Raw genomic sequence first — 21751 nt, forward strand, 5'->3', positions numbered from 1 at the left:
TTATTATTGTTTTAGCAGGAATTCAGGGGCAAAGTCTGATTTTGGCTAGTATTTACGCACCTAACACTGATGATAAGGGCTTTTTTATAGATCTTGAAGGGATGTTGCAAGCCGCTGGCACCCCTCATGATATAATTTTGGGAGGAGACTTTAATCTTTTGATGGACTCGGTCCTTGATCATAGTGAAGCAAAAGTGTGTAAGCCCCCTAGAGCAACATTGACGCTTGACAGGATGTGTAAAAATCTTGGTCTTACAGATATTTGGAGGTTTTTGAACCCATCTGGTAGAGACTATACATTTTTTTCATCAGTCCATAAGATTTATTCTTGAATAGATTTTTTTTTTTGATATCCAAATCCCTCATTTCATTTGTTGTTGATTGCTCAATTGGAAACATTTTAGTCCCAGATCATGCCCTGGTGAGTTTAGAGGTGTTGCCACATATAGAGAAAAAGAAACCATATAGTTGGCGCCTTAATGTATCCCTTTTGCAAAATCCTGATTTCCAACAAATGTTAAAGACTGAAATCAGTGTTTATATGGAGACCAACTGGTCCTTGGTATCTTCTGTGGGCGTGGCTTGGGAGGCACTTAAGGCGGTTCTTAGGGGTCGGATCATACAGTATGCCTCATTCATCAAAAAATCCAAAGCATGAGAACTCGTGGAGTTGGTAGGAAATATTAAAAGTGCAGAGGCAGAGCTGAAGCACCGTATGTCATCTGATGGCCTCAGAGAATTGACCCGATTGAAATATAGATATAATACTATTTTGTCGCAGAAAGTGGAGTTTTGGTTATTCAGGGCAAGACAGTCATACTTTGAGTCGGGGGACAAAGCAGGGAAGCTTTTGGCTAGATATATAAAGCAGAGAGAGTCTCTTTCTATCATTCCCTCAGTGAAATCTGCTGGTGGTGATATTTTTACCTCAGCCATTGATATTAATAATGCCTTTAAAGAGTTCTATCTTGATCTTTACAGTTCCACGTCTTCATCTACTGATGGAGATATTAGAAACTTTGTGGAACCATTAGATCTTCCTAAACTGAAGACTGAGCAAAAAAACTCTCTTGATTCTTAGATAACCTTGGAGGAGCTTGACGAGGTAATTAAGTCCCTACCTACTGGCAACCTACTGGTCTGCTGCTTTTATATCATATTACATATCATATTTATATCATACAGCATACAATTTAAATACCTGCTTTAGCCGAAACAACATTTAAATGTAACTAAAACTTGTCTATTAGGACATATTTCAAATTTCAGTACTCTGAATACTGGCTGGCAAGTCTGAAAATAGTCCAACTAGTAAAATATGTACATGTTTATATAAAATAGTATGTCAACTATTGTAAGTAAAGATTTACTCATCTGAAATTGTATCCTTGGCTGGATCAAGTCGTTCTTCAAAATGCAAACGTTCATCGTCGGAGTCCCGCTGTGCTTCTGAGGAAAATGTGAACTCTTCGTCACTATCCAGGATCATCTGTAGAGCTTCCTCACCTGTGTAGCGTGCCATCTTCCAAACACGCAGGAAAGTAATGAATCTGATGATGAACTTGATGCTTTTTAAGGCATTGTTGGGGGCGTTTACCATTTGCATTGATCGCCTCAGCACATTACCGTATGAATAGCGCCCTCGGCGCGTGGGTGGGATCACATTAGCGATAATTAGCTGAGCCAGGAGAAACTGTACATTGCTTTAGTTTCATACAGATTACATTGCAGGAGAATACTTGTTTTAAATTTGAATTGTTTTATTTAAAAGTAGACATGTTAAGCTTTCTTTAGACATATGTTTCATGTTTGTCTGATAAGTATTCGCTGAGTTTCAGTTCATTTTTGTGACGTGTTTCAGAAAGATGCTCGCGGAGATGGAAACGGCTGAAAGCGCACCCTGTTTATTTTTTTTATTTTACAAAAGCACAAGGTTTTGTTGTTATTGTGAGTGTACACAAATAAAAGTAAACCCTTTATAGTCTCTAATGATGTCTTACACTTATCTGTATGCCCAAAATTGACTGAGTATTTTAAGTGGTTTCTGCTGTTATAAGGAAAAAATCTACCGCGTCCGTCGACCCCTGAGGGTTAATGATTCCGTATAAACTTCTAGTGAAAGTGGAGCCAGTTCTGTAGTATAAGATCTAAAAGATTCAGCGGCAAAGCCATCTAGCCCCGGAGTCTTGCCTGTAGGCAAGGTCTTAATTACCTTGCCAAGCTCCTCCAAGTTTATCTCAGAATAAAGATAATGTTTTTTCTCTGTCGTCAGTTTAAGGAGTTCTAATGGTTCCACAAAGTTTCTAATGTCTACATCAGTAGATGAAGACATGGAACTATAGAGATCAAGATAGAATTCCTTAAAAGCATTATTAATATCAATGGCTGAGGTAAATATTTCACCACCAGCAGATTTCACTGAGGGAATGGTAGAAAAGGTTTCATGTGGCAAGGTTCTCTGCTTTATATATTTAGCCAGAAGTTTTCCTGCTTTGTCCCCTGACTCAAAGTATGACTGTCTTGCCCTAAATAGCCAAAAATCCACCTTCCGTGACAAAATAGTTTTATATCTGTATTTCAGTTGGGTCAATTCTCTGCCATCAGACGACATTCGGCACTTCAGCTCTGCCTCGGCACTTTTAATATTCCCTTCCAACTCCACGAGTTCTCGTGCTTTGGATTTTTTGATGAATGAGCCATACTGTATCGATCATACTGTATGATCCGACCCCTAAGAACCACCTTAAGTGCCTCCCAAGCCACGCCCACAGAGGATACTGAGGACCAGTTGGTCTCCATATAAACTTTGATTTCGGCCTTTAACGTTTGTTGAAATTCAGGATTTTGCAAAAGGGATACATTAAAGCGCCAACTATATGGTTTCTTTTTCTCCGTATGTGGCAACACCTCTAAACTCACCAGAGCGTGATCTGAGACTAAGATGTTTCTAATTGAGCAATCAACAACAGATGAAATGAGGGACTTAGATATAAAAAAATAAAAAAAAAACTATTCTAGAGTAAATCTTATGGACTGATGAAAAAAATTTATAGTCCCTACCAGATGGGTTCAAAAGTCTCCAAATATCTGTAAGACCAAGATTTTTACACATCCTGTGAAGCGTCACTGTTGCTCTAGGGGGCTTACACACTTTGCTTCACTATGATCAAGGACTGAGTCCATCAATAGATTAAAGTCTCCTCCAAATATTATATCATGAGGGGTGCCGACAGCTTGCAACATCCCTTCAAGATCAATAAAAAGCCCTGATCATCGATGTTAGGTGTGTAAATATTATAACCTTTGCCCCTGAATTTCTGCTAAAACAATAATGACTCTTCCTAATTTATCATTAATCTGTTTGAGACATTTGAATTGTAGATGTTTCCCTATCAATGTAATGACTCTGATGAACCCTGCTCTTATTTGAGCCAGCACTAAAGAAAACATGTCTTCCCAAATTTTTCAGGTTCTTGCAGAGAAAGATGTGTTTCTTTTTTTTTTTTTCTCTTTTTCTCCCCAGTTTGGAATGTCCAATTCCCAATGCGCTCTAAGTCCTCGTGATGGCGTAGTGACTCACCTCAATCTGGGTGGCGGAGGATGAATCTCAGTTGCCTCCACGTCTGAGACCATCAATCCACGCATCTTATTACGTGGCTTGTTGAGCGCGTCACCGCAGAGACATAGCGTGTGTGGAGGCTTCAAGCTTTTCTCCGTGGCATCCACGCACAACTCACCACGCGCCCCACTGAGAGCGACCCACATTATAGCGACCACAAGGAGGTTACCCCATGTGACTCAACCCTCCCTAGCAACCGGGCCAATTTGGTTGCTTAGGAAACCTGACTGGAGTCACTTAGCATGCTCTGGATTCGAACTCACGACTCCAGGTGTGGTAGTCAGTGTCTTTACTCGCTGAGCTACCCAGGCCCCGAAATATGCATTTGTGAAGAAACACACTATCATATTTCTTATGTTTAAGAAAAGAAATAACCTTCCTTCTTTTTATGGGGTGCCCCAATCCATTCACATTCCACGTGGAGAGAGACATTCCACTCATATTAACATTTGACATTTTGACATAATAGAAAAAATGTATTGTGTGTCAAAAATAAAATGATAAAGACCACATTCCAACATCAGTACAACAATCAAACCCTGAACTTCCCCCCGAACTAAACAAACAGAAAAAAGACAAACATGCGCATTACCCCACGCACGGCAGCACCAACCGGCGTCCATCCCTCTAAACTCAAACAGTCCATGTACGCCTGCGAGAGCCCCCGCAACAACTTTGCCATCGGATTGCTCATGTCTGTTGCTTCTATAAAAATTTTGTGTTACACAACAGAAAATAATCTATAAAACAAACTCCAGCCAATAGGCGGGATAAACACAAAGACATGTAGATTCATCCACATAACTGTTCCAAAGGTGTGCTCTTCTACAAAACAAACTCCAGCCACTAGTCGGAACCAGCACAAAAAGAAACAAAAAAGGTGCCAAGTTTCCTCGGACAGTCAAGTGAATGTTCAGTGAGTCAGGTCCACTCCGCTGTTACATGAGTGCAAAAAAATGACCTAATCATTCCAATGTTTTGCAAGAAATATTCTACAGAACAAACTCCAAACAACAGGAGGCACAAGCAAAAGAATGTTTAGATTCATCCACAAACTGTCTCGAAGGAGCGCCACCTCACAAAACATACTCCAACCACTAGGCGGAATCAGCACAAAAAGAAACAAAGAAGGCGCTCAGTTCCTCGGAGAGCCAAGTGAACGTTCAATGAGTCAGGTCCACTCGACTGCATAGAAGGTGTCACACAATATCTTACTCATTCCATTGACTCCATGAAGGACATCGCCTGCTTGTGGGCATGCAAATATTCCGCAGCCATCCCTAGTATCCACTCTCAACTTGGCCGGGAACATCAATGCAAAAGCGACCCTCTGTTTATGCAAGAGTTTCCCGCACCCCCTGAATTGGTCACATTTCTCTCTTGTCGAATTCGCAAAGTCTGGGAACAAGAAAATGCCTTGGATCTTCCAAGTAGCGTTAATTTTGTCAGCTATTTTTTTTAATTGAGTCTTAGTGTTAGTCCTGTGTCAAATGTCCTTGTTAGTTTTTATCCTATTTAGTCAACCTTATCCTGTTTTTTTTTTAGTCAAGTTTTAGTTGACTAAATGTCTGGGCATTTTAGGCTGATCTTAGTCAAAGAAAACCCTCAGTATTTTAGCCTAGTTTTAGTCAATGAAAACTGTTGACATTTTTGTCATATTTTAGTCACATTTAGACAGATGCAACATCAAGAAATCCAATTGTTGCACTGTAAGTAAATCATTGCTATGATTTTAATTTAATATCCAGAAAAAGAAAACTCTACACAGTCAAAACTAATGCAGGTTATGCAGGCATATTACTGCAGACACCTTTTTTGAGGTATGTTTTTGTAGGCAATTATTTTTTATAACTTATTCAAATTCATTTTGATGCCAAATCAAATTTTTGATTTGTTTTGATGGTAATGTGAAGGACAAATAAACACAGCATTGTCACCAAATACATGCCAAAATACATAAGTCATTGGTCTAACTAGACCGTCTCATTCTAGCATTGAGTGCTGAGGAGTACTGAGGAGGAGTCTAGCCTACAGCCTCAGAGGGACTGGTCTAGGAAGGACACAGCTGCAGCCTTCCATTTGAGAAGCACCCCAAAAAAAATGACATGTGCACCACCCCGCGAAATAAGGTCTAGCGCACTCAACATGTACGACCGCCCACTCCACGATGACGTCGTTTTTGCCGCGTGCTCCCTCGTGCTATAGCGGATGCGTCAAGTTTAAACCAGGCTTAAGTGTCCAGTCTTTACAAAAAAAAAAAAAAAAAAATCTCTCTCTCTCTCTCTTGCCCGCCCGCTTGCTTTCTGCGCGCGCAGCCGTGCACTGAAGTGTTTAGGCAAAATGTCTCCAGACGTGCTCTGCGCTGTCAACCAGAATCATAAATAACGTAAGTTGTGTAAAAAATTTACTACGTATCAGGGAAACGTAAACTAATAGGACGGATAAAATAGACCTTAATTAAAATTTGACAACCCCTTCCTCTGATATTTGTAGTGCAACCTCTGTACTTGACCTGTAAAGCTGGTGCTAAAATGCTAAAAAAATTCAGAAAATACAAAAACAAAACACAGATCAGGCCATGTGAGGGGTGTGGCAGGATGAACGAGGCACAGACAATTATTCTCCAGTGCAGAGTCCTACAAAGGGGGTGTTTTATTGTGACAATAGACAAAAGAGGAACTTAATGGTGCGTGGTGTCTTCAGTGCAAGGGCCGGGGTGTGTGTGAGTGTGAGTGTGAGTGACATGCCTTGGAGTTCAAGCTCACCGTCTTCCTCCGGCGTTTAAATCCCCTCCAGCTGATTGTTCACAGGTGTCGCCGATCAGCGTCTGCATTCCGAGGTTGATTTGCAAATGAGCTCCAATTCCAGGGCGACGCTGAAACACACGGGATACTCGCCACAGGGGTGAAACAAGCGTCTACATTTTTTTTTATTATTATTTATTTATTTATTTTATTTTTTTTATATTATACATTTTTAAATATATACATGTTACAATAAATGTAATTTGTTAAATATATTAAATATAATGCATTAAATAGTGTCCTCTTTTTGGACAACCACAATATGGTCACCCTAGGTAAATGTTTTAACATTGACATTGAAAAGTTAGAATTTTCAATATTTCAAGAGGCCAAAATGGCCCCCCGTTTAAAGAATCACCCAGATACACTATGGTCAAAAACATGTGCATCCACAACTATAAAACATGTACCTGTAGAATTGATTTTTATGTTATTTTTCTTTTCCGAGCAGCTCAAAATCATCTTTTACCTCTGAAGGTTAGAGAATCTGCCCTGATACGAAACAGTCTCGCTCCAATCCGTGACCACTGCACTCACAGATGTAAGTTTCCTGCTTAAAATCTTGCATTACATCTCTAATATGTCCATTTATTCATAAAGATAAGCAGAACTAAACACATGATACACTACCACTCAAAACAAGTTTAGATGCACTTGAAGTCTTGAAAACTTTTTGATCAAAAGGTTTATGCTCAAATGCTGGTTTTGGATTTGTAGACAAATATGAATAGAATTCGTTGGAATGAATAGTGAGGGAAAAGCAGCCAGAAAAGTGTGCAGAGCTTTAATCTAGACAAAGGGTAGCTACTTTGAAGAAGATAAAATATAAAACAGTTTTTATTTGTTACATTAAAATTTGTTTGGTCTCTACATCATTTCCATTCTTCCATTTGTGTTGGGTGTAATCTGATTACAAAGTAATAAATTACTGTAATCTAAATACTTTTATTCAAAAAATAGTTTGATGCATTACACTTGAGATTAGTTACTGACATTCTATAAAGTTATTAATATGAATTATGTAGCATTTCCATAAAGAAAGTAAAGTAATCTGATTACACTTTATAACAAAAACTAGTGTGTGTGTGCAAACTGGTAGTGTAAAGTAAACTCCCAAGTGTTTTGTGAGCAGTGTTTACATGTTCAGTTCAACATCAGTGCTAACTAACTTTCATGTGATCTGCAGTTTCATTGCCACCTGACCAGGTCTCCCAGGGAGTGAAGAAGTCAAAATCCTCTCTAGGAAGGAGTCTGACTGGAATCCCACCTCTGTTCGCATCCAAACCGCACAGAGCAGGAATCCCCCAGAGCCAGCAGCTGGGCTCATTCATAACTCCACTGGCAGGAGAACCATTGAGAAACATTCAAGTTCTTCCTGCTATTCCACCCCAGAGAAAACGCACCCCATCACCTCTCACAACCCAGATGCCTCACAATCACGCTGACAACACAACTTGATGGAGATTTGTGTTCTCACTGCTGAAATGAGAGACAATATTTTTACTAGTTTTACATGTTGATACTGTTCATGTTTCCATTGGCCATATTGGGGGGCATAAGATCATGATGAGGCTAAGGAATCACCATTTGATAAAACTGACTCTAACAAGCTATTTTTCATAAAATTTTACAAATGTGATCTTTTTGTATTGTTTGCATATGGTTTACATTCTACTGAAACACATGGTTTAAGCTTATTGTTAATTGTTTCATGAATAAAAGAAATTGTTGAAGTATCTTAATATTGTGATAATTTCTAAAGTTCACCAAGAGCTCTTTAAGATTGTTAATATTTAATTCACAATGCTCTCAAGATGCTCAATAAACTGCTGAGCTTCTGAAGAGCCACACACCCATGAAGTGGAGAAATATCCATTATATCCATTATATTGTGTTTGATATTCTGATGAAACCGATAATTTTTTTTCTAGCAGAATACACAATGTACAATGTCACATATACAAATGGCTTGCAGATGTCAGCACAATATTTAAAAGTGCATTTAGTAATTTTTTCTCAAAAGTTTCACTCTCAAGAAATGAATTGTAATTTTAAAACCTATGTATAAAATCATAAGCACTCACATGAAGACTCTAGTCATATCAGTAACCTTGTAAAAGCTGTTTTATTCCACATGGAGTGGGTCTGCATTTGGGGGCTGCCATGTTGGAATCACATGACCAGCCGAATACTACTCGCTTAATCTCAGTAACGGTCCTGTTATTTGACACTTTCACTTGTTGATTAAATTAATCATGGTTAACTGTGAGTACTAAATTTCTACAAAGGCATCTGAAACTGAAAACGATTTATTTTAAATGATGCTGCATCCAAGCCGCTAGGTGTCAGTGTAAGTCCAAGATGACACAAAGACAAGTTACTGAGTGCACCTTTTAACATCCTCACACATACAGTATGAATGCTTTTGCTCAGGTCACACTTTAGCTTTCTGTAACTGCCAGAACAAAAATAAGTAATAAAACCCACAAATTAAATCTCTTTATTATATAATTTATTTGCTTAACAGCAATAAGATTAAATAGTGCAAATGGAGACTTTTGCTGAAGTTACCTGCTTCTCAGATGTTTTCTCCTGAAAAATAAAAAATACCTCAGTAATCTCACGTGTCTCCTATAGAGTTTCAGAAGAGATCTTAACAATGTCTCAAACTTTGCTCAGATTTGCCAAGATCAAATAAAAATTTAGAGATCTTAAAATGAACTCATACATTTCTCATCAAAATCTTCCAAGACCACATGATTTGAACTCCATATTATCCACTTAAATTGCATAGCTCTATGTGTTTATTTTATGCCAACACATTTGTGTTCTTTTATTTCTCCTATGGAACTTTAGGAGAAAAATCTGATAGAGAAGGGGATTCCTAAATAAAACATAAAGGAGAACATGATAATTGTTTTGTGACAGAATAATCATCTACATTTAGAAACCACTCAGATCCTTCACTGCCCTTACAGCAGAGTAGACCACTTTATAGACATCATGTACTGTATGATCGGAGACCTGTGACAATTCCCCACCACTTTTTGCCATGGCCAAATTTGTCGACCTAATCTAAACCACGGTGCTACAGTTGCATTTGTACTGTACTCTTATTTCCAGTTCTTCGTTCTTGATGTTACGATAATGACTAATATAGGCTACTTCTAGTTAAGGAGTTATTTAGAAACTGGTTGTTTTTGTCTTGGCAGGTCATAACATATCCTGAACAACAGACTCTTGCCAACGAAGTGTGGTAAATAATAATAATAATAATAATAAACTCCTAGAATAAGGCAACACTGTTTAATAACAATAAAGATGTAGAGCAGAATGTAAATTACGCAGTAAAGTTTGTATGAAAACAGAAGTGCAACAACATTAAAGTCAAATTGATTAGTTACATCATAAATTACGTTTAGTCTCTCTTACAACATAAAAGGCAAAACTCTCTCTTATTTTCATTCTGTTCTCTATGTAAATAAACTCAGGCCACACGAGCTGCGATTGGCTGAAGAAAGAACATTTTACAGCGCTTTAAGTGTAGTGGGCGGAGACTAACTGGAAATGAACCAGAAAATGAATCACGGGGCACATTTGAATGAGTGACATATTTGCTGTCCAATCACGAGAGCAGTTCAGAACACAAGCTATCTATGCTGTGCGTATGCTCAGAATGCTTCGATCTCTAGCAGCTAGTAAATGTCTTAAGTGTTTGTGAGCGCGAGGTGCAGGTAAATCCATACGCGTTCACTGTGTGTGTGTGTGTGTGTGTGTGTGTGTGTGATCAAATCAGACCGGAAGTCACTGACACAAGACGGGCGAGACATGTGGTCGTGTCTAGAAGGGATCCCTCTTTCGTCAACTTCTCGCACATGCGTAGTCTGTTATGCATGGTCTAAGTATGTGTAACTACGTTCATCAGTTAACTATGTTTATCAAAAGAACGACATATAAAGTTAAAGTGCAGTTCAAGATGACTAACAAAATAACAATGGCATGATCATGAACTGCTTTTAATTTTAAACAACATAAGCGTTAATTATACAGTATTAAGAAGATAGCTACATATGTGCCATAGTGATGTAATTAAGGAATCGAGAATGGACGGCGAGCGCTCCTCGTTGCTGCGAGTTCTGCAGCTCGCTCTCTTTTCCAATCGAATCCCATTGAAAAATGCAAACAAATGTGTCCCCACTCAAGATATACATCCACTGAGGTGCGGTTGCAATCTTTGTTCATTAAAATATAAAGTTGCATGTAGGTGGATTAGATCCTAAGCCTCGTATGTATGGGGCGAAATAATTACCACTACATCACTCAGTCAGACTCCTACTACCAGCGCTGACTGATGTACTTCTCTACTAATTTACAAAATCGCATGACCGACAGAAGCACACATTGAGATTAAGTTATTAAATGTATTATGTGAAAGATTTATTTTAGAGCTTGAACCGATCATCAAGAATTACTATTTATCAAAACAGACAGTTAAAAATGATCTTTTTTACTTTAAATGATCTTTATGCGACTTCAAACGTCGTGTATAATCGGTAGAATCTCGCGAGAGTGACGAAAGAGGGATCCCTTCTAGACTCGACCGAGACATGTCGCCATGAGCGTCCGCGATGTTTTTCAGCTGAAAGTAACTCATATGATGTGATGACAATGTAAAGGTAAGAGGATATTACAGTTACTGATATTTGGTGTTATTTTTAACCTCTTTTACAAAACACAGTGTTGTCATTTAGCATGTTAGTTTTGTTTTCTGTATGGTTCACGTTATAGATCACACTTTGCAGTTATCATCTTACTGTTTATTACATCGTGTAAGTACAATAATAAACTTATTGCGCTTGGTAATACTAGTAAATAAACTGTGCTTACTATGTTAATCATTTTGTTGACCTTGTAATAACATTTTGCTAGTGCTATTTCAATACATCAAAACTTAACAGAACTGTGTGAAAGATGATGATTGTAATATAACGATATACAGTTGAAGTCAGAAGTTTACATACACCTTAGCCAAATACATTTAAACTCAGATTTTCACAATTCCTGACATTTAATTGTAGAAAACGTTCCCTGTCTTAGGTCAGTTAGGATCACTACTTTATTTTTAGAATGTGAAATATCAGAATAATATTAAAGAGAATTATTTATTTCTGCTTTTATTTCTTTCATCACATTCCCAGTGGGTCAGAAGTTTACATACACTTTGTTAGTATTTCGTAGCATTGCCTTTAAATTGTTTAACTTGGGTAAAACATTTTGGGTAGCCTTCCTCAAGCTTTTCACAATAAGTTGCTGGAAATTTGGCCCATTCCTCCAGACAGAACTGGTGTAACTGAGTCAGGTTTGAAGGCCTCCTTGCTTGCATACGCTTTTTGAGCTCTGCCCACAAATTGAGGTCAAGGCTTTGTGATGGCCACTCCGATACCTTGACTTTCTTGTCCTTATATCATTTTGCCACAACTTTGGAGGTATGCTTGGGGTCATTGTCCATTCGGTAGACCCATTTGTGACCAAGCCTTAACTTCCTGGCTGATGTCTTGAGATGTTGCTTCAATATATCCACATAATTTCCCTTCCTCATGATGCCATCTATTTTGTGAAGTGCACCAGTCCCTCCTGCAGCAAAGCACCCCCACATGATGCTGCCACCCCCATGCTTCACGTTTGGGATGGTGTTCTTCATCTTGCAAGCCTCACCCTTTTTCTTCCAAACATAATGATGGTTAATGAAACATAATGATGGTCATTATGGCTAAACAGTTCAATTTTTTTTCTTCAGACCAGAGGAAATTTCTTCAAAAACTTTGTCCCCATGTGCACTTGCAAACTGTAGTCTGGCTTTTTTATGGCAGTTTTGGAGCATTGGTTTCTTCCTTGCTGAGCAGCCTTTCAGGTTCTGTCGATATAGGTCTCGTTTTTACTGTAGATATAGATACTTGCCTACCTGTTTCCTCCAGCATCTACACAAGGTCCTTTGCTGTTGTTCTGGGATTGATTTTCACTTTTCGCACCAAACTACGTTCATTTCTAGGAGACAGAATGCATCTCCTTCCTGAGTGGTATGATAGCTGCTCGGTCCCATGGTGTTTATACTTGCATACTATTGTTTGTACAGATGAACGTGGTACCTTCAGGCATTTGGAAATTGCTTCCAAGGATGAACCAGAATTGTGGAGGTCCACAATTTTTATTTATTTTTTTCCCATGATGTCAAGCAAAGAGGTTGGCCTTAAAATACATCCACAGGTACACCTCCAGTTGACTCCAATTAGCCTTTCAGAAATTAATTGGCTAATTGCCTATTATAGAAATTTTCCAAGCTTCTTAAAGGCACAGTTAACTTAGTGAATGTAAACTTCTGACCCACTGGAATTGTGATATAGTCAATTAAAAGTGAAACAATCTGCCTGTAAACAATTGTTGGAAAAATTACTCATGTCATGCACAAAGTAGATGTCCTAAATGACTTACCAAAACTATAGTTTGCTAATATGAAATCTGTGGAGTGGTTAAAAAATGAGTTTTAATGACTTCAACCTAAGCGTATGTAAACCTCTGACTTGCACTGCATATAACAGATTTGTATTTGTACATACAGTTGAAGTTTTACAGTTTTAACTGTTCATGAGATGGATAGCCTGAGGGAAAAAACTGCTCTTGTGCCTGACGGTTCTGGTGCTCAGAGCTCTGTAGCACTGGCCAGAAGGCAACAGTTCAAAAAGGTAGTGGGCAGGGTGAGTGGGATCCAGAGTGATTTTTCCAGCCCTTTTCCTCATTCTAGAAGTGTACAGTTGTTGAAGGGAGGGCAGGGGGCAACCAATAATCCGGTCAGCAGTCCGAACTGTCCTTTGTAATCTTCTGATGTCCGATTTCATAGCTGAATCAAAGCAGACAGTTATTGAAGTGCAGAGGACAGACTCAATGACTGCTGAGTAGAACTGGATTAGCAGAGCCTTTGGCAGGTTGAACTTCCTCAACTGGTTTAATGAAAATTACCCCATAGTACCACCTAGCATCCAACCAGCGGTAGGTTCGTCGTTTTTATGTGGAGTTTTTTCTGCGACCAACCGACCAATCAAAACTTGGTCGACCAAGACTCTTCTCATCGACTAACCTTTGGTGACTATCAGGGGGCAGCCCTAGAAGAAGATGAATCAGACAGTGATCAGAGAGTCCCAAAGCTGTTCTAGAGATATGCATCCTTTAATGTTTTGTAGCAATGATCCAGTTTATTTCTGTCTCTGGTGGGGCATGTAATGTTCTGTCTGTATTTTGGCAGTTCACGGGTGAGGTTGGCTTTGTTAAAATCACTGAGAATAATAATAAGTGAGTCTGGATATTGTTGCTCTGTGTCTGTGATCTGATCAGCCAGCTTTTGCAGTGCTGCGTTCACGCACGCTTGTGGCGGGATGTACACGCTCACCAGAATAAACTAGGAAAACTCCTGCAGCGAGTAGAAAGGCTTACAGTTGATAAGGAGCTCTTCCTAATTAGGACAGGACATCTTCTTTAATGTTGTTACATCTGTACACCAACTTTCATTGATGTAAATGTTCCACTGCCTCTCGTTTTCCCCATTAACTCATCAATGCGATCCACTCTGAGAAGACGGAAGCATGGCAGGTGTAATGTGCTGTCTGGAATGGCTACACTCAGCCAGGTTTCTGTGAAGCACAAGGCAGCAGAGTTTGAAAAGTCATTCTTTGTATGGGTGAGGAGATATAGTTCGTCCATTTTGTTAGGGAGAGAGCGGAGATTCGCTAGATGAATACTCGGCAGCGCTGTTCGAAAGCTGTGCTGTCGGAGCTTGACCAGCGCACCGGCTCGCTTCCTTCACTTGCATCTCATAGCGCACTTTAACAACACAGCTGAGCCTCTGACTAAAATGTCAAGCAAAACATCCTAATAGTTCAAAACCGGGAAAAGATTGACTGGTATGTGCTGCCGAATGTTCAGCAGTTCATCCCTGGTAAAACTGATTGGAAAAAAATGACTAAACACAGGACAAACAAACAAAAACAACAAAAGAATTGAAGAGCTCTTCTGTGTAAAGTTATAGCCAATTTTACAACTTCGTTACCATGATGATGTAATGTCAACAAACCCTAAAACGACTGTAAAATTACAATTTAAACAACTTCACAGCTCAAATAATATGTGAGTTTTAACAGAAAAATGAATGTAAGTGTTTTTATAAAATTATAAGCTTCACATTTCTGCCTTTAAACCCTCCAAAAATTGGTCACATTCACTTCCATTGTAAGTGCCTCACTGTAACCTCAAATTTTACTTTTTTAAAGAAAAGGAGGGATGAGTCGAAATACATTTTTGTGGTAATCAACATAATGCCACAAATGCTGTTGAGCTTAATTTGTATTGAATCCGGAAAAGTCCTTTAAGAGCTCATCTTTTTACTCAATTAATTGTGAATTAAGTGTTGTGGGTCTTATTAACATTAAATAATAAAACATCTTGTAACAAAATGTTTCCTTCTTTGTTGGCAAACAGCCTCGCAAGATGTCCTCTGTTTAAGAGGCAGTCATTTAAAACTGTGTATTTAACCCACCGTATTTGACGTCCTTCCTTCAAATATTTAATAAACCTGCTATAACTCAATTACAATTACTGACTGAGACAATGACATTTTGGAGTAAGTTTTCCAAAAATACCCTCACAAAAAATTTATAGTTCTGGCAGACTAGCCACAAATTTGACACTCATTATTTTCACATGCAAACGAGCTTGTGATTCACCACAAATGTTGGACGGAAGTTTGCAGCTCTTCACCGGTAGTGGTGAACCTGCAGCAAATCTTTGGCAACAATGGACAGTTTGCCGCAAACCTTATTTGCATGTGAAGATGTTAGTTGGAGAATTTGTAGCAAGTTTGCGGCAAATAGCCATCAACTCGCAATTTTTTTTTAAGGGTATTGAGGACAATTATTTAGAGAACTGAAAAATCTTAATGCATAGTATTGTGTTTATTTATTTGTTTGTTTATATGTCTACTTTATTTGTCTCAACTATTTCTGGTTTTGTATTGCAAAGCATATGTAGAAACAAACATTTCTGTTGTGTGAATTATTGAAAATGTAGACAATTTAATTTAAGAGTTCAACAGTTAAATTCCTGTTTTCTCAAACTTTTTTTTTTTTAAAGTGTGTGTGCATATGCAGCATGAATATCTTATCTGCTCTTTTCTCAGATACCAATTTAGATGTCACAATGGACAGTTCACTTCATTTTCTCTTACTCATGATGTATTTGCTCTATGCAGTAGGTAAGTTGTGTAATCAGTCACTTACCAATGGTTTTGAAATGTTTTCCCCCCACATAACAACACTAACATATGCAAAAGCCTAAAAAATACCAAAACAAATATTTTCAATAAAATATTTTTTTTGATTATGAAAATTCATGAAATACTCTGAGATTCTACTTGGAGCTTTTCACGGCTCAGGACCTCAGAATTTATTTGTTTCTATGACAACACTCATAATGCCAAAACTGACCCATGTGTGGCTTTGTTGTTGATTACAGCAAAATTGTATCACTACATTTAATTCATTAATTCGCCTCTATATGATCTTGCAAAATATTTAAATAGAAAGTTCTCCAGGTAACAATGGCATAATAAAATGGCATAACAAACTGAAATACTCTGTGTATGTTCATTACCTTTAACTGTTATGGCCGCTGCCATATTGTGTTTTTTTTTATGACATATTGACTGTCAAATTGGAGCTTTCGGATAATTGGGAGTCTTACAAAAATGTAAATGCATTGCCCAAAAACTGTGAAAGTTTTTGAAAAATTGGAATCACATAAAACATGTCATGTGTATTTTGTTGATTCATGTCTTTTATTTTGAAAAGTTTAGTTCCTGCTCCCTTGTCATGTGATTTCATGTTTTCCCTCCATGTTCATGTGTCATGTTTTCATTGGTTTATTGTTTAATTAGCTTGTTATCAGTTCTGTTTGTTCATTGGTTTATGTTCCCCCATGTCTTGTATTTAAGCCCTCATGTTTGCATTGTCTAGTGGTCAAGTATTGAATGTATGTGGATGTGTTTTGTTTTATGTCAAGTCTAGTTTTATGTCAAGTCTAGTTGGCCGCCACCGAGCCAGAGTTCCACGACATGGCTGCCACCGAGCCAGAGTTCCACGACATGGCTGCCGAGCTAGGGCCATCTTTTGCCCCGAATCATCAGCCTGCTCCATGCCACGTCACAGCAACGCCTCAGCCTGCTCCATGCCACGTCACAGCCACACCTGAGCAGTTGGACCTGGAGATGGTTCCCACCCTTAGTTCTCCAGAGCAGGCAAGGGGAACTTTCGGCCCTCCGACCCCGCCTGGACCCTCCGAGCCCTGGACTTGGCCCGTCGGTCCCTCGACATTGCCTCAGCTCGACATTCCCTTGGCTCCACTGCGGTCCTTCAGCCTGTCGGCTTTGCCGGGGTCCCTCGTCCTTCCGGCTCCTCCTTGGTCTGTCGGTCACCTGTCTCCGCCTTGGCTCTCCGATCATTTTTCATTGGTTTATTGTTTAATTAGCTTGTTATCTGTTCTGTTTGTTCATTGGTTTAAGTTCCCCATGTCTTGTATTTAAGCCCTCATGTTTGCATTGTCTAGTGGTCAAGTATTGAATGTATGTGGATGTGTTTTGTTTTATGCCATGTCAAGTTTTTGTCAAGTCTAGTTTTAGTCAGGTCATGTTTAGTTTAGTTCATGTGTAGTTAGGGTTTTTGATTTTACTTTTGTAAATAAACTGCACTTGGGTTCTCTCATCTTCACATCATCGTCTTCACCATTGCCAGCAGCCACGTTACAAACCACATGATGTGAATGCACCAATAGTACCTGACATTAACAGTTGCAGTGTTGGGGAGTAGCTAACTACATGTAGTGACGCTACTAACTTAACTACACTTTTCAGTAGCTGGACAGTAGCTCAGCTGCTTTTTAAAGAGCAGAGTAGCTTTTCCAGTAGCAAACTACTTTTTCCAGCAAGTAGTGGTGTAGCGTGACCAAACGCTACATCGTGTTGGTCAGATTATAACTAATAGCCTTCCTTATTGCATAGAAGCCAAACTTTTACTGGCAAAACATCCGACGATCTGGCAGCATATTTCTGTCTGCTGATCAGAATTAGTGATGAGTCGTTCATGAACGATTTGTTCATTTTGAACTAATCTTTTGTGACTCAAGAACGAGTAGTCTCAGAGAGATTCATTCATTTTGTGTTGGCCGCGCATGTGCATTGTGCAACCTCCGTTCGTTTGTTACACGAAAACCGCATAGGCGTTGTACAGAAAACAGAAATGATTAGTTCACCTCTCGAGTCTTTTGGTCCGAGTTGTTCGTTCTTTTGTCATGTGACAGCCATATATGCTATGCATTTCTCACACAGGAAACAGAAATGATTAGTTCACATCTCGAGTCTTTTGGTCCGAGTCGTTTGTTCTTTTGTCACGTGACAGCCGTATAAGCTATGCATTGCTCACACAGGAAACAGAAATGATTGGTTCACCTCTCAAGTCTTTTGGTCCGAGTCGTTCGTTCTTTATTCACGTGACAGTCGTATACGCTATGCAGTGACAAAAGAACGAACGAAGATTCCAGAGGTGAACTAATCTTTGTGTTTCGTATAATTTGTCCTTGGCTGCATTATCAGTTTTTCCTTATTGGGACTATAATCAAAGTTTGCGTAAGTAGACGTGTTGGGGGGGATTTGGCTATTGAAAATGTAACATTTTAATTTAATTCTTAACTAAATGACTTGAATAAAGATTCGTTCATTTTGCTGAATGATACTCAAAGATTCAAGTCAGTAAAATGATCCGATCTTCCATCACTAATCAGAATCAGGCAGCATCGTCTTCTTTTGTAATGGTAGATCACAAACAAAAATAGTGAATTACCGGCATCTATTGAGAGCTTATTACAGCTCATTTGGATAAGAAGAGATTGTCTAATGTTTATGTAAAGCGAGCATCCACAGTTTGTTTACCTTTACAAGACGTACAGGGGCAGGTAAATCTGAAAATGATAAAAGAACACCATTTTATTCTTCTATGAAACAAAGAATGTTTCAGACACTTTGTTCTTAATAGATCACACAACAGCATATTTACCTTTACTGTTTTAAATAAAATAATTCAAAAAGTTATTGCCTTTTGAGGGATTTTGTTTCTGTTCTAAATATGTTTATTTCGCTTCTCATCATCTGTGCTTTATTGGGAGCAGCGAGTGAATTATTATTATAATATTTATAAATATACAGTATATATTATTATAATAATTACTATCATGCAGAACTATTTGATTTCTCCATTTCGTAACATTTAATTAACTATTATTTTCATGTAAAATAAATAAAATAATTGTTAAAAGAAATCATTTATGGCATGTATTTCTATGCAACAGTCTAGGATGACCATCCCTCCACTTTTTTTGGACCTGAACAAATATTTGTAGAGCAACCTCTGTATGTGACAATGGCAAAAAAGTCCGAAAATAAAATGAGCATGAACCCAGGTGAGGGGAGAAACAAGCCCTGAGTCTTTATTCACATATTATCCACACTAAATATTATGTGACAAGAACAAAAAATGCCAGCCCAAGGAGAGTTTGTCATAAAAATTTGATCTTTAGGGAAGCAGGCTACACCTGGCCACAGCAGGACTGAAAAGTGTGAAGTATAGTATAAAAAATATTTTTTTTTAATCTTTTTTGTTTTCATTTTATACTGTTGTATTTTATTTTATGGCCATTATTAACTGTATTAATGTTAATGTTATTGAATACATTTAATATATTTAAACACATTAAATGTATTTAATTAATACATTAATTAATAAATGTCATTAGTGTAAATTGTGTTATTAATATTATTGGTTTGATAGTAACATAAAAAAATATATTGCCTCATTAAGTAGCTTCAGTGTAGCTAGCTACTTATTGATAGTAACTTGTAGTGTTGCTAACTACTTTTTCAAAAGAGTAGCTTGACTGTAGCTTGTAGCTTGCCAACTTAGAGTTTCAAAGTAGCTTCCCCAACACTGAACAGTTGCTATGCAACAACAACAGCAGTCCACTATGGGACTGTTACTCTACCATGTATTTTAGCACGGCTGGAATGGTACATTGACCTATTAGCATCCAGAACAATCAGTTTTATAATTTGCGTTTAGCCCTCAAACTACCTAGAGAGATATGCATTTGTGTGCCTATTATTATTGTTGTTGTTAAAGGAATGTTCCAGGTTAAATACAAGTTATGCTCAATCGACAGCATTTGTAGCATAATGTTGATTACCACAAAAATTAATTTTGACTCGTCCCTCCTTTTCTTAAAAAAAAAAAAAAAAAAAGCAAAAATCTTGGTTACAGTGAGGCACTTACAATGGAAGTGAATGGGGCCAATTTTTGAACATTAAAATACTAACTTTTTCAAACATATAGCCACAAGACATAAATGTGTGTGTAAACATGATTTTAGTGTGATCAAATCTCTTACTAACCTTTTCTGTGTAAAGTTATAGCCAGTTTTACAATTTTGTTGCCATGATGTAGTCAACAAACCCCAAAACCCTAAAACGACTGTAAAAATGACAATTTAAACAACTTTACAGCTCAAATAATACATGAGTTTTAACAGAGGAATTAATGTAAGTGCTTTTATAAAATTATAAGCTTCACATTTCTGTGTTTAAACCCTCCAAAAAATCACTTCCATTGTAAGTGCCTAACTGTAACCAAGATTTTTGCTTATTTTTTTTTAAGGAGGGACGAGTCAAAATACATTTTTGTGGTACTCAACATTATGCCATAAATGCTGTCGATTGAGCTTAACTTGTATTGAACCCGGAACATTTCTTTAAAGGTGTACTCTGTAATTCTTTGAATGTGTCTTCTTGGGCTTACGCTGACACCTAGGGGCCTGGATGCTGCATCATTCAAATGCAATAGATTTCAGTCACCGATGCCATTGTAGAAATTCTCTATTCACAGTCAGCCATGAATAATTTAATCCAAGATTGAAAGTGTCCAAAAACATGATGGTTACTGAGATTATGCAAGTAGTATTCAGCTGGTCATGTGATCATTACATGGCTGACCCCATGAGGGGACCCTCTCTATGTAGATTTAAACAGCTTACTAAAATGACTGGAGTCTTCATCTTATTTGAGTGGATTTATACACGTCTCAAAATTACAATTCATTTCTTAAGGAGTACAAGTGCACCTTACATTCTTTTAGTATTATTTTAAAATTGAATTAATTTATTTTTGGTCCATTTTTCCTCATCCATTCTGGCTAACCATCTGAAGATTTGAAAATCACTGAATGACTTCATTAACTAAGTTAATGTCATGTTAATTTTTATAATGCTCAGTGTGGTTTTCTCCGCACAGGTTCCTCCAGCAGCTGTGTCAGAATACTTCCAGACTCTGGTCAGAAGATTCTAGTTGAAGTTGGAAAAGAGTTCACAGCGACCTGTCACCTGCTCAAGGGGTCCCGATACACCGCCGACGACATTGAATGGTTGTTAGAAAATAAAAGCATTCCAAAGGAGAAATATTTTAAAATAAATGAAACGGCTGTCAGAGTTACAGTTAACATCAGCAGTAATGTGAACGGTTGGTTGAAGTGCAGAGCAGCTAAGGAGTCCTTGTCATACGAAATGCCATGTCTGTACGGAATCTCCCTTACTACCGGATGTGAGTGTTTTGATGTGTCTAGCCCATGAAATGTTGCCTTCTCATTCAAAAGCTTTTTTATTTTTTCACTCTAGTCAGGTTCTAGTTTTGTATGGATTAGATGGATAGTTTGCCCAAAAATGATAATTCTGTCATCATTTATTTGTCATTCAAAGCATTTCAAAGAAACTTGAGAATTCAATCAGTCCTTTTTCTTTTATGACTTTTAGACCCTCCGTTGATGCCAAAGAATTTAACGTGCATTGCTGTGCAAGAACACAAGGAAATTTCCCCTAACTTCAAATGTTCTTGGGATCCAGGGACGCGACACCCACTGATCGACACCACTTACACCCTTTATGTCCAAGAAGTGTTTTTAGAATATAAAACTTCAGCGTAAGTATTGGGCATGATACCAGTGTTATTATCAGTGATGGAAAAACTAAATGAATGTAATTTTGTGTAAGGGATAGTTCACCCCACATTAAAAATGATGGAATTACTCACTCACCCTCATGTTGTTCAATGTTTTCTTTCTGTCAAAACGAGATGTTAGGCAGAATGTTAGTCTCGGTCAGCATTCACTTTCATTGCACCTTTTCTCATACTAGG

General features: G+C 38.0%; 2 protein-coding genes across 7 annotated transcripts in view; both read left to right on the plus strand.

Moving 5' to 3' along the window:
* LOC127432343 (ankyrin repeat domain-containing protein 55-like) overlaps positions 1–8148 on the plus strand; it is a 78832-nt gene extending 70684 nt beyond the window's left edge. For all 3 annotated transcript variants that reach the window (XM_051683284.1, XM_051683285.1, XM_051683286.1), the window contains 2 exons: positions 6875–6964; positions 7610–8148. In XM_051683284.1, coding sequence (XP_051539244.1) covers positions 6875–6964; positions 7610–7881 — 362 coding nt within the window. In that variant the 3' untranslated portion in view covers positions 7882–8148. The remainder of the gene's footprint in view (positions 1–6874; positions 6965–7609) is intronic.
* A 2811-nt stretch (positions 8149–10959) lies between these two features.
* The window catches only part of LOC127432334 (interleukin-6 receptor subunit beta-like), a 43461-nt gene continuing 32669 nt past the window's right edge, over positions 10960–21751 (plus strand). For all 4 annotated transcript variants that reach the window (XM_051683256.1, XM_051683257.1, XM_051683258.1 and 1 more), the window contains exons 1-4: positions 10960–11099; positions 15647–15721; positions 20855–21160; positions 21370–21535. In XM_051683256.1, coding sequence (XP_051539216.1) covers positions 15667–15721; positions 20855–21160; positions 21370–21535 — 527 coding nt within the window. In that variant the 5' untranslated portion in view covers positions 10960–11099; positions 15647–15666. The remainder of the gene's footprint in view (positions 11100–15646; positions 15722–20854; positions 21161–21369; positions 21536–21751) is intronic.

Source organism: Myxocyprinus asiaticus, chromosome 42 (assembly GCF_019703515.2).
Source record: "Myxocyprinus asiaticus isolate MX2 ecotype Aquarium Trade chromosome 42, UBuf_Myxa_2, whole genome shotgun sequence".
NCBI lineage: Eukaryota > Metazoa > Chordata > Actinopteri > Cypriniformes > Catostomidae > Myxocyprinus > Myxocyprinus asiaticus.